Here is a 12,103-nt window from a genome sequence, read left to right on the forward strand (position 1 = left end):
CTCTCCATTCACATGTGATTTTCCCGTACAGCGTCTCCCAGTACACACATCTATGAGCAGTTATGGTATGGAAATGGAGCATGATTACCATCTGCATAAGAGGATGTAAAATGGCAAGAGATCATCTTTTTATGTTTTGTTGTGTTTTGTTTTGTTTTGTTTTCCCCATCCTCGCCCCTCTGTAAACAGTGTGAAGCCTCCCTTGGGTTTCAGTTCTCCAAGCCACAGCTTCCCCCCCACTTTTTTTTTTTTTTTTTTTATAATTTCAAGACGCCTGAAAACATTTGGAGCATAGTCATTAGCACTCATACTGTATGTTATTTCAAGGTTTGTTTAGGTTCTGTGGACAATGTGCAAAGTAGGATTATTAGGTTTGTTTGACTGATAGAGAAGTCACTGTGGAGGAGAGGCTGGCTAAGAAATTTACTGCCATCTCTATTGCTCACTTCCTGTTTTCAGGACCTCTCAAATTCCTCCGAGGCACCGTTCCATATATGGTGTTTCCTTTGGCCGACATTTTTGTAATGATTGTATGACTAGTGTAGCATGGTTTTGAGGTTTCTTTTGTTCTTCCTCAGGGTCTTAAGACGAGCTGTTCAGTGTAACGCAGCGAGCCCCTGCGTGTAGTTGGCAGCAGCATCCTGATTGTCTACACCTTAGGAGGGAATGAAACCGGATGGGGTTACTATGGATACCACTGATGCCACAGAGCCCTCTGAAGCTGCAGCAGCTGCAGAAGCTGTATTGCAGGACAGCGTAACAGTGCAAGTCCCATCGCAGCCGGAGCAAGCCTCAAATAATACAGCATCCAAAGCTGCAGTGAAGACTAGTGGCAAGCCAGAGGCAGTACATGCTAAAGTGAAATCACAGAAAAACACGAAAACGCAAGTCACAAGTAAAACTGAAGGAGCAGTATCCAAATCCCCGGCAGGGACTGCCTCCCATCGCCCAGTGAACAGTAATTCAGCAAAGACACCTTCAGCCAAGAAAACGGCGGCAGCAAAAGCATCAGCAGCTGGGGCTGTACCTAAAAGACGAGTGGGTGTAGCAGCTGTTTCCTCCACAGTCAAGAATCCAATGAGGGTGCCTGACAAGAAGCCTGTTGCGCCAGCTAGGACTACATCTGTTGCTGCTGCCCCAACAACAAATGGTACCAAACCCTCAACAGTGAATGGAAATCCTAACAGGAGAGCAGCAGCTGAAACTAGACCCAAAAGTACGGGTAAGTCATATTGAGAAGTGAACCTAAGTTTATATAAATACGTCTCACTTATTTTGCAGTGTTTGAAAGTATTAATGGTATATAGTGTCTCTGACTTCTATCTGGTCTCATTCAGTATTGTGTGTGTGTGTGTTTGTGTAGTAACTGCCAGCAGACCAGCTACGTCCACTGCTCTGAAACCCAGCACGGCACCCGCAGCAAAAGCTGAGGGAGGTGCAGTTCCAAAGACCACCAGGTATGCATTCCAATCACAAACTGTCAGTAAGTGATGAGTGTGTGGAGGCTCACTGACTCAAACACTTTAAATTCGCTAAAGTTATGTTGTTTGGGCTCTTCCTCACACTCTCACCCACTGTCTCTGTGTGCTTCATTGCTTTGTTTCGGTCACCTCCACACAGTTCGCCTCTCTGAAATCATGAGGATGCCTATCTTTATGCCAAACCTAACAAACCAGATGACAGCACAATTTGATGAAAGTTGTTTATATCAGTGCCCTGAAAGGGAAAGTGGAGAATGCTATCTATTGTGATTCATGGGCTGTTGGTGAGTCAGATTTCACTGTGAGAGTGTGAGTCAAGTTAGCTGAAATGACCTGAGACAGAGGGCCTTAAGAGAGCTAGTGATACTGAAGACCAGCCGCTTTGTCCCAAGCAGACCCCCTGGTAGAGACCAGCCCCCCTCTCCAGGACAGAGAGCTATTGACTTGGGTCATAATCCCTCTCACACTGGGCTGGTGGTTTGGCTAGAGCAGGGGTCACCAACCTTTTTGAAACTGAGAGCTACTTCATGGGTACTGAGTCATAAGAAGGGCTACCAATTTGAAAGGCTCTCCTGAAATAACAAATTTGCTCAGTTAGCCTTTAGTTATACATTTTTAATAATGATTAATGATACTCATCTATGTGAAGACACTGATCGCGTTAATGATTTGTCACAAAAATGATCAAAAATGACAAAGGGTGGGAAACGGATATCAATATTCAGCACTTTATTAACTCAGTAATTGTTACATTTTCAGACGATCACCTACATCACTACATATAACGAGGCTTCGGTTGCTTTTTGTGACTTTTTCGCCGGCCTCGTGAAAAAAGATTGTTGCTTACCCAAAGCTGCCTTAAGCTCACGGGCTTTTTCTGCCCGTAGTGCGCTTCCCGGTGGGTAGTTAGCATGGTAGCATTTATGACACGTAGTGAAGTGTCTCTCCACATTGTGCCGGTTTGACGTCGCCACACTCGCCCCGCAAATGAGACACACGCAGGTTTCTTTCACAGTTGTAAAAAAGAACTTCTCCTCCCATTTGTTGTGAAAGTGATAAGTGTTCTTTCTTTTTTCTGCCATGTTTTTGGGGTAAGAAACACTATCCAGCGTCCACCCGCGCTGTGCCTGCTAGCTTACTCTCCACTAGCACTGGTTTAGTCACGCGCACAATACTGACCTTTGAACTAGAGTAGGTCAGAGTTCACCTAAACTTGTCTAAAGCTCGGTGAATGAGTTGTGCTATTTTTAGAACAGGCCTGCGGGCGACTCATGTGTTCCTTGGGGGGGGCGACCTGGTGCCCACGGGCACCGTGTTGGTGATCCCTGGGCTAAAGAGTACTCTAGTGGGATAAAACTTGCATCAAACGATCTGTTTTTTTAAAGGTTGCTAAAAGATGACTCCTGATTGGTAATATGACAGTAAGGTAAATGAAAGCCATCAAATGATGCTAAATCAAACGTGAATTTTATTGACAGCTTTTACTTTTGATGTTTGAAATGTTTCTAGCAGACGGTACATTTACTTAAAGAATATAGGCCAGAATGTATTTATTTATTTTTTGACATCTAAAATAATTGTATCGACTTTGGCAACATAACCCAGTGCAGCTCTTCCCTAAAGCCTCACTGATCCTCCCCTTCTATCGACTGGGAGTTTTTAGATGTGATGAGGGTGAAATTTAAGACTGCAGGGTGTGCACATCCTATAGATTCATGTTGTGAAATACTTGATCGAACATTTCAAGACAGAGTCTGATTACAGTTGCACATCATCATATGACATCATCATGTGACTGAGGTTACATCCGACACCTTCCTCTCAGAGAGGACAACAGGAGGTGTCAGCAGGTGACTGCCCTTGTGACCAATGATGTGTGCTGCATTTCGTGCCGTGTGTGTGTGTGTGTGTGTGTGTGTGTGTGTGTGATAGGACTCAGTGATATCAAATCCTTTTGTGTAACAACCGCAGAAATGGTGTGCCTTTCATTCTGTTTTGGTGTTCGTGATGGGTCTCTGCTGTCAGGTGGTGACACGAACAGACAAAGGAGAGACTTGTGTGGTCATGAGAGCTCTACAGCAACACACAACAGTTTGCAAGGATTTGAAATGGCCATAATTGATAGGTTTTTTTTAACAATAGTCATCATAAGATATGCATGAGTTTTTTATGAAAAGGAACCATAAAATAACATTCTTGTCAAGTCTAAAAGTTGAATTTCCATGTCTTACTGATAAAGAACATCAGCTAAAGGCCTTTTTTACTGAACACAAACATGCGAGTGTTCTCTTGGAATTCATGAATTCCTTATTGATGGACGTAATCTTAAGCAAGCAGGTCTTAAGATAGAATTAATAACCCCCCGGTGATGTAGTATTTCATCAGTTGCAACCCATCCACCATTAATCAGAATGCTAATTTTTCTAATCAGACATACCGTAAGTTTTTTTTTAGTACAGCTGTTCTTTGTTGGTTATCAAAGGCCAACACACAATGATGCCACTGCTGGTTTTGCAGCAAACAAAATCTGAAAGACTAGTACCTCATAAATGAGTGTTGATTGGTCTTAAGGGAGGTATGGACGCTTGTTGTCTGTTACATTTGACTTGAGCCTCATTTGTGAAACTGCTATTAAGAATGAGATTTATGTATGACAGTGTAAAGTAGAGAGAATAAAATTTGATGGAAGAATATGAAAGCGAAGGCAGGAGAGGAGTTTTTAGGTTAGTTATTCATATTTCAATATGTATAGAACAATTTCATGGGAGGAAACCCCTTGATAGCTGGCATACAACAGCCTTCAATGATGGGCTATGGTGTCTTTGCACTGACTGAGCAATCAGTCTTTGTCCACCCCCCACCATTTCAATCCTCCCAAAGTCCTTTTTGTGCCGTCTGTGCATGTAAAGTGCTGGGCATTGAGCCAGCATCTCCTCTAGTCATCCTCCCATCCACTGAAATGTAACAGTCCCTGTTGCTAAATGATGAATGAGTTAGAACAAAGTGAAACCTTAGAAAGACATTGATTATACCTTCATGTTGCTGAACAATCTGTAAGATGAGGAACATTTGAATGGTCACCACTGGGACAGATGGATAGTGTCTTTGTTTGGGTTATTTTTCCAGATACCTCAGAAACCTGAGTGGTTTGTTGGGGAAAATGTATCAAAATGGCATAAATCATCACACAACAATTCCATTTCTATTTTCCTTTTTTTAAAATCTTTATTATTGTTACTTCTCCTGATTTTTCAGTCTGTGCTTTGTTGTCCCATTAAAGATAAATTGTAATTTCTACCCGATGGCCTTGACAAACAGAAATATTTTTCAGAAATGGCCCATAGCACATCACTGACCATGGATGCCCCCCCCCCAGGGCGTCTTCATAAGAGTCATTGTGATGTCTGCCACGCTACTGCTGGGCCACAACTATCCATTTAAAGGTTTCCACTTTTTATTGTCAAGGAGGAAACTGTAGGCCCATACAGCCCCCGGGAATGTGTGTTTCTCTCTAGGAGTAAAGCAGAGGCTTCTGGATAGTCTACAAACCAAACAAGTTATTTGTTGGGGTGCTGGGTTTCCATTTATTGTCTCAGAGGGGGCCCTTGAAGTGATGACAGTGAAAACAAGTAGGACAGAAGAATGTGTACTTGGATTTCATTTATTTGTGGGATGAGCTTCCAGTTAAAGAGTAAATGTACCTTGTGGCCTGCTTTCCCGTTGGCTTGATTAGAACTGAATATTTTAATCTACAGGACAGGGTATGCTGAGGGCATCTGTTGTCCCAGCTGTGTTTTCAGAGGGTACAATAAGAAAAGGGGATTTGTGGGTAAATTAATGAGGTAGATGTAGTTTCAACAAAACTCCCCTGGATAATGCTTAAGGTTTGATCATCAAGAAGATTTGTGAGTCGGCATGCATCACAAAGATATGTGGATTATTTGAGTTAACTGCAAGAAAACCCTTGTATCAATGACCTGTCCCTGTCCTGACCTTTGTCCTTAAAAAGACCTTGTGTTTGGTCATTAAAATCCTATAGACTGCAACGTATTGCCCCTCATCCTCCCTTTGGGCTGTGATTTGTATTGATTTCATTCCTCTGCCGGCAAGAAATGTAATCCATACTAATACACCAACTACAAAACCACCAGACACCACCCATGAGTGTGCCGTTTAGGCAGTAGTGGTCCTGCTCAAGTCCTCTCTTAATCAAACCTCACTAAGGTTCATAAAACAATTGAAGGAGGGATTTGGCTGATCAGGTCATATTTTTTTGTCTCTGACCCTTCAGTGCACCTTTTTGTTTCTGCTCTTATTAACAAAAGTCATCTTTCCATCGCCGTCCCATTTTGTCCGTCAGTCTCTCATTCGTCCGTACCCTCACGAGAAGCCATTCAGTTGTGTTTGTCTGTAGTTATACCTCCTATATGTTCCGTCAGTTACATATGTTTTTGCATGCATGATTGGATATGAAAACTGCATCAATTAATTTAGCTTTTCCTTAACTCTTGGTTCATCATAATCCTGTGTGATACACTCTTCAGTGTTTGAGCTGCACTCCAACCCAGATCTTCTGTCTGATGGAAGCCAATTATGATTGCCCATTGGTTTGAGTCCGTATCAGTGGAGGTGGATATCTGATCTCATGGAAACAAACGGTCATTATAGTGGGTAATGTAATGTGTGTGCAGGCATGCCAAACCACGGAAAGCCCCAGACTGTCAAACTTGGTTAGCATCATGTACCATATCAGCAAACCATGTCCAAAAGAGAATAAAAGTTAGTTGTAATTGGTGGCAAGGAAAGGGTTTCTTAAGGCAATCTCACTGGAGTATGCAGATTGTACTGTGAAAGTTGTTCTGACTTCTTAGAAACAGATGCCATGCAAATTATTTGAAGTGCTTCAGAGCTTTTGCATCTCCATGTTTCAACTGTAGAAATGAGGGCTAGGATTGCCTGCAGCAGACTCTCTCATTAAACCAACTGAGTTTGTAGGTTAGCCAATGTAGCAGTGCATTTCAGCAGACTATGTGAATTCTTGGAGCCTGACAAGGCAAATGTTTTGTTTGAGATTTCACAGAACATCCAGAGATTTGTATGTAGGTTACAGCTCATATCGCTGCATGCCGCTCATTTTTTTTTTTGTCACCTTTATGACCAGTTGATTTTTATCCTATCCTAAAAGGCAGCCTTACTGTATTTTTCTTATCAGATAATAGCTGCTCTTATTTTTAGGTTATTTTAATTGCCATGCATGGATAAAAAATAATGCAGAAGTAACTAAATCATTATGTCAATTTGTACAGATTTCTTTCCACAAGACTTCATGCAAATAATTTCAAATATTTTGGGGTACCTCCTTTTTCCTATTCTTTACAGCCTGCCCTCAATTTCTACCTCGTGTTTTCCTGCTCACATTCATATTTGGCTTGTCTCTCACAAGTCAAATTGGCTGTCATTGTTTCTTGCCTTGGTTTCGTGTGTGTGTATTTATTGTCATTCTTCCCATATTGAGGCTTTCTTCCTCTGAAACAGAACAGGACAATGAGGGAGTTTTGTTAATGTGTTTCCACAGTTGAAATTGCTTCTGCGGTCCTCAGTAGAACAGGCCATTAGCTGGTGCTTGTAGATTCATAGAGATGGAACATCAGATTTCATGTTTGGGTCCCTGCTGGAAAAATCAGTGCACCGTTAAAATGACGCTGTGGCTGTTTATAGTTGTTACCAGGGTTTTTTTTTTTTTTAACATGTCTTTTGTTCTCTGCATCAGGGCTGCTACAGGTCCCTCAGCATCCCGACATACATCATCCACACCCACACCCAGGCCCACCACGGTTACAGCCAAGCCATCCACCACTGCGACTACCAGAACAGCTGCCTCTAGAGCTACCACAGCACCCTCTACCTGCAGGACCACAGCAGCACAACCTAACAGAACTGCTGCCACCTCTGCTGCTGCTGCTGCTAGGAAAGGTAAGAAGTTTTGACAGGGAGGTACTTATATGAATCTGTGTCCCTCTGACACATTCTAGACTTGTGTAAAAAGTGCAAGTCAGATGTATTAATGGGTCAAGATAATGTTTGACAAGATGTAGTTAAACCCTTGATGGCTTTTAACAGACATCAGTATCTTTTATGAGTATGACAAGTTAACCTTTCAATCTAAGGAATGGAAACTCAAATCATTTTGTTATTTTAGTTTATGTAGTTCTAATTAAACACAAAAATGATTAGCTCTCATTGATTTCTAAGATGGAAGAGTTTAATATTGACCGTCTTTGGAATTTTTTTTTCCTTTCGTCTTTGCAATAGATGTTAGTCGACCACCCTCTGCTGCAGTGGCAAGGAGACCTGCAACAGCTCCATTGTCAGCTGCTACCAAAAAACCTGAGCCCTCTAAAACAATGGCAACTGGAAAGCCCAGCTCTGCCTCCAAATGGTCTGCAACATCCAAAGCAGCAGATCCCAAGGTGTCACAGGCCAAGACTCAACAGCCTGCAAAACCCTGTCCCACGAAGAGACCACTTACAGCTGCTGCACGGGTCCAAACCACCAACAAACCCTTTGGTCAAACACCACCTGCCTCTCCAGCCAGCAAAGCTACAAACAGCAGCCCTTCTCAGGCCAAACTTGGAACCAAACCCACTCAGGTGGTCTCACCTTTCACTGCTGTCAAGAGGACAAAGGATTTAAATTCTGCTACATCTGTAGCAACACGGCGAGGGGCTGGGGCAGCGGCAGCAGCAACTGTGCGAACAGAAACACAGGCAGAGACTGGGGTGGCTTCACCACAGGTGTCACCCGTAACTGTCTCTGCAACAGAGGAGGTTTCTCCCCAAGCCTTGACCCAGATCACATCACCAGCAGTGATACCTCAAGAGACTGCTCAGAGTCAATCACCTGCTCCCTCTCTTCTACAAATGCCTGTTCGGGAAGCCTTACCAGAAACATCTCCGCTCCAGGAGCAACTGGAAACCAGTGCTCCTTTACCAACAATGCAGGAGCCGGTCTCTGCCCCAGCTGAAACTACATTACCACCAGTGGCCTCTCCTCAAGAGCTGTCTGAGGAGCCTGTTTATCTGTCAACAGACCAAACCTCCTCCATATCTCAAGCTCTTCCGGCAGCATCAGATTCCATCCCTCAGGTAGTTCCTCCTACCAATCTAAATGAGGAGGAGGATGAAGAGGAGAAAGAGGGAAGTCAGCTGGTTTCTGTGTCTGAAATGAGCGGCACCACACAGCCCACGGAAGAGTCACGTCCTGGATCAGCTGGACCTGTGGGGGGGTCTGCTTGGAGGGCTGGTGGCGCGTTGCTCTCTGAGTTGGATTCTGAGGACGTCAGTGGCAGTCAGCAGGGTGCGTCTGAATTGAGTGCTCCTGGTGTCCTGGAGGGCACTGAGAGCATGGATGATCTGGGAGATGGCAGCCTTAAAGGAGCCATTGATATGGAAGGAGCCTCTGCAGGCTCGCCGGACTTTGAGAAGGTTCCTGACATTCCAGTTAATGACTTTGAGGAGGATGACGATGATGACAATGATCGTGTGTGTGACATGGATGTGGGTTCTGAGCGGACTGATGAGCCACAGCGACCCAGGCATGACAACGATGTGGATGATGAGGATGACGATGATGTGGAGATGGCCAGTGAGGGAGTCACAGAGAGTGGGCTTGAAAGCTATGGAAATGCAGATGAAGATGACTTTGCGGAAGATGAAAGGCTGGACAACTTGAACAGGGTGGCCCAGCCGCCTCCCCCTCCTCAGCTACCCTCTGCACCAGCTGCTCAGTGGGACCAACCAAACCCATTTGCTGATCCCTGGGCAGAGCCTCTTCAGCCCCTGCAGCCACAGCAGCTTCTTGACCACATCTCTCAGCCTCTGCAAGTGGCAGGAGCAGCTGCAGTGAGCCCCCTGTTAGACCCCTGGTATCCAGATTCCGGTAACCAAGCTCAATCCCCAGCCCAGGCCTGGCTGGAACTAAGCTCTTCTTTTGTTGCTCAAAACCAAGAAGCCCCATCTCATTCCTCTGCTAAAAATGAGGCCCAGCTCTACATGGACCAGGCCATCCCATCTCCAATGCAGACTTTAGCCCCAGCTCCCCCCTCTGCTCCAGGAATGTCTTTGTCAAGCACCCTGAGCAGTGAGAGCAGCACTCCAGAGGAGGCGGGTGACTACAATCGAGAAGGCAAGACACAGCCTCAGGGTGGGCAAGTCCTAGCGCCCTCTCCCCAGCCTGACGCAGACATCCAGAACCTGGGTGTCCACTTAGAGAGAAAAGATGAGGTAGAAGAGGGGATTGCTGAGGCAGAGACCCTACCCTCTGATATAATCTTGGGAGACGGCGGAACTGTTCCCACTTCTAACCCCTCCTCATCCTCGGTAACAGAAGATGAAGCCAGCGACACAGAGGGAGAAGCACAGTTGGATGATTCTTTGGAACCCCCAGCAGTGAGCAACATAACCTTTGACAGCCAACCTCCAGCCCAGCGCTGCCTATCTACTGTCGAGGAAGGGGAGGAAGCTGAGACAGGGGATGCCGAGGCTGCTGTCACTGATGAAGCGACCCCTCCCTCTGCTACATCCTTAGCATCCTACGGCTTTGACACAGTGACCACAGCTTCAAACTCTAACGCCCAGTCCACAGGAGAGACCTGCATCAAGAGCCCCGGTATCTTTTCTCTGGAGGAGCTTCCTGAGGAGGCCAAGGAGCTCGGTCTTCCACAGCATTACACCCAGTCGTGCCCTGCAGAGCAGCAGTATATCGAGTGTGGCAAGCAGGAAGTGGAGTCCATTGAGCACGGGAAGGAGGAAGTGCTAGGGTCGGAGGAAGCCCGAGATTCCTCTGCAGCTTTGCAGCAATCAGAGGAAAATCCAGATGACATCCAGCCTCCCTACTATTCTGCTATCTGTGAAAAGACTGAGAACTCTTTTGCAGGTAATGTATAGTTCACCTCCCTAACAGCCCAAGTAACACCCCTCACTTCTCTTTGGCCCCGTTCCAGCCTCCCTGAAGTAATCCCACAGTTGTTCTTGTCGTCCGTGTTTATCCCAAAGTCTCTGGGGGTGGATGTACATAAAAGCAAACTACAAACAGAGAGCAAAAAGGGAAGAATCATTGGGGAGAATAAGTAATATCACTTCTCTCTGATACAACAGTTGCATTATTATATGGCTTAAATTCCTGTATGTGCAATAGCTACTACTATTTACTCCTAGTGTGTGCGCACACGCGTGTGTGTGTGTGTGTGTGTGTGTGTGTGCGCGTGTGCGCACGCACACATCTGGGTTTGTTTTATTTAAAACAGTCACCTGGTTTCCCCGAACTCGCATGGATTTGACTTGTCTGTTTACAATGCAGCGCTTTAAGAGGGGAAATGAGAAAATTAAGCCTAAAAAAAAAAAACAAGTGGAATGAATTGTTAAACATTTTTTTCAAGTGTATTTATTCAAATACTTTTTACTGAAAAAAAAGCCACTAAGCTTTGATTGTATTTTCATGTTTGTTTTGCTCTTCTGTCTTAAGATACAGGAAATCTTCCTTATCCCTGATCACTCCATGTCTTCTTGCACTTTAAATTGTACCCATGCATTTTCTTGTTTATCCATCTTTTGGAGTAATGAAACTTAAAACTTAAAATAAAGATTAGATTTTTATCATGATGTACTCTCTCATTGTACAGTGTTATTCAAACGGCATTTGAGACGGGAATGTAGGACATTCGTGGTCTTTGGATCATCGCGGTTATCATCTCACATGATCAGTCATTCTGCAGACTATAAAAGCTTTATTCTTGCCATACACTCATACAGAAGTAGAGAAGTGGACATAAACCATGCCCTGAAATCAAAGACTTCTGAAGCCTATAGCTGAAATGGATCTGCCAACAGTTGATCATCCGCTCAGCCAGACCGTCTCACCTGTGGATCCAACACCTGCGCTTCAAGCAACAAAGAAGTTTGTAGACGTCTCGTTGTCTCGCCCTTGACGAGGACCCATTCGTGCTCACTCTGCCGCAGCTTCAGTTTCCATCCAGTCCACTGTGGGTGTGTGGCTGTCTTAACTCTTTTTTTTTTTTTTTCCACACTGCCTTTTTTTTTTTTTTTTTGCACTGTTCTACAGCAACGTGTCAGTGTTTAACTGAGCTTATGCATGTCACTGTGGCAGAATGACTCATCTCATCAGAGTGGTTTAAGGTTAGCCTAATAGCTTGGCTCTAGGACTTCATGTTCTGAGGTCACACTACACACAGCAATACATTTATTCCTTCTAAAGCCAAGCTATTTTTTTTAATTGTGATGCTGGATGTCTATAAATGCATGAAAGAGCTTTTGCATGTATCACTCAGTTAATGATACTTTCACAGTTGATGACTGTTGGAGCTTGCAACGAGCTTTTGTGGTTGTTTTATTTCTCACTGTAGTTGAGAGGGATTGCATATACAGGAAGGTGGCTGCCTTTTTTATTTATTATTTTTGCACACAAAAACCTTTCTTTTCTGGGTGCTTTTTTTTTTTTGTTAACAGTAATTGGAGGTAAAATCTTATTAGTTATGCACAATTGCTCTCTGCTCAAATTTCACAACTCTTGCCTACCACCCCCAGTCACCTCACACTCAGGTCACC

General features: G+C 44.3%; 1 protein-coding gene across 1 annotated transcript in view; it reads left to right on the plus strand.

The window, feature by feature from the left end:
* prr36a (proline rich 36a) overlaps positions 1-12,103 on the plus strand; it is a 29,712-nt gene that overhangs the window by 13,417 nt on the left and 4,192 nt on the right. Inside the window, exons 2-5 of the mRNA XM_086211313.1 lie at positions 579-1,222; positions 1,364-1,457; positions 7,252-7,454; positions 7,794-10,415. Of these exons, the coding sequence (XP_086067439.1) occupies positions 667-1,222; positions 1,364-1,457; positions 7,252-7,454; positions 7,794-10,415 (3,475 nt within the window). The 5' untranslated portion in view covers positions 579-666. The remainder of the gene's footprint in view (positions 1-578; positions 1,223-1,363; positions 1,458-7,251; positions 7,455-7,793; positions 10,416-12,103) is intronic.

Source organism: Aulostomus chinensis, chromosome 8, assembly GCF_037954235.1.
Source record: "Aulostomus chinensis isolate RoL2024-O1b breed Wild chromosome 8, RoL_Achi_v1.0, whole genome shotgun sequence".
Taxonomy (NCBI): Eukaryota; Metazoa; Chordata; class Actinopteri; order Syngnathiformes; family Aulostomidae; genus Aulostomus; species Aulostomus chinensis.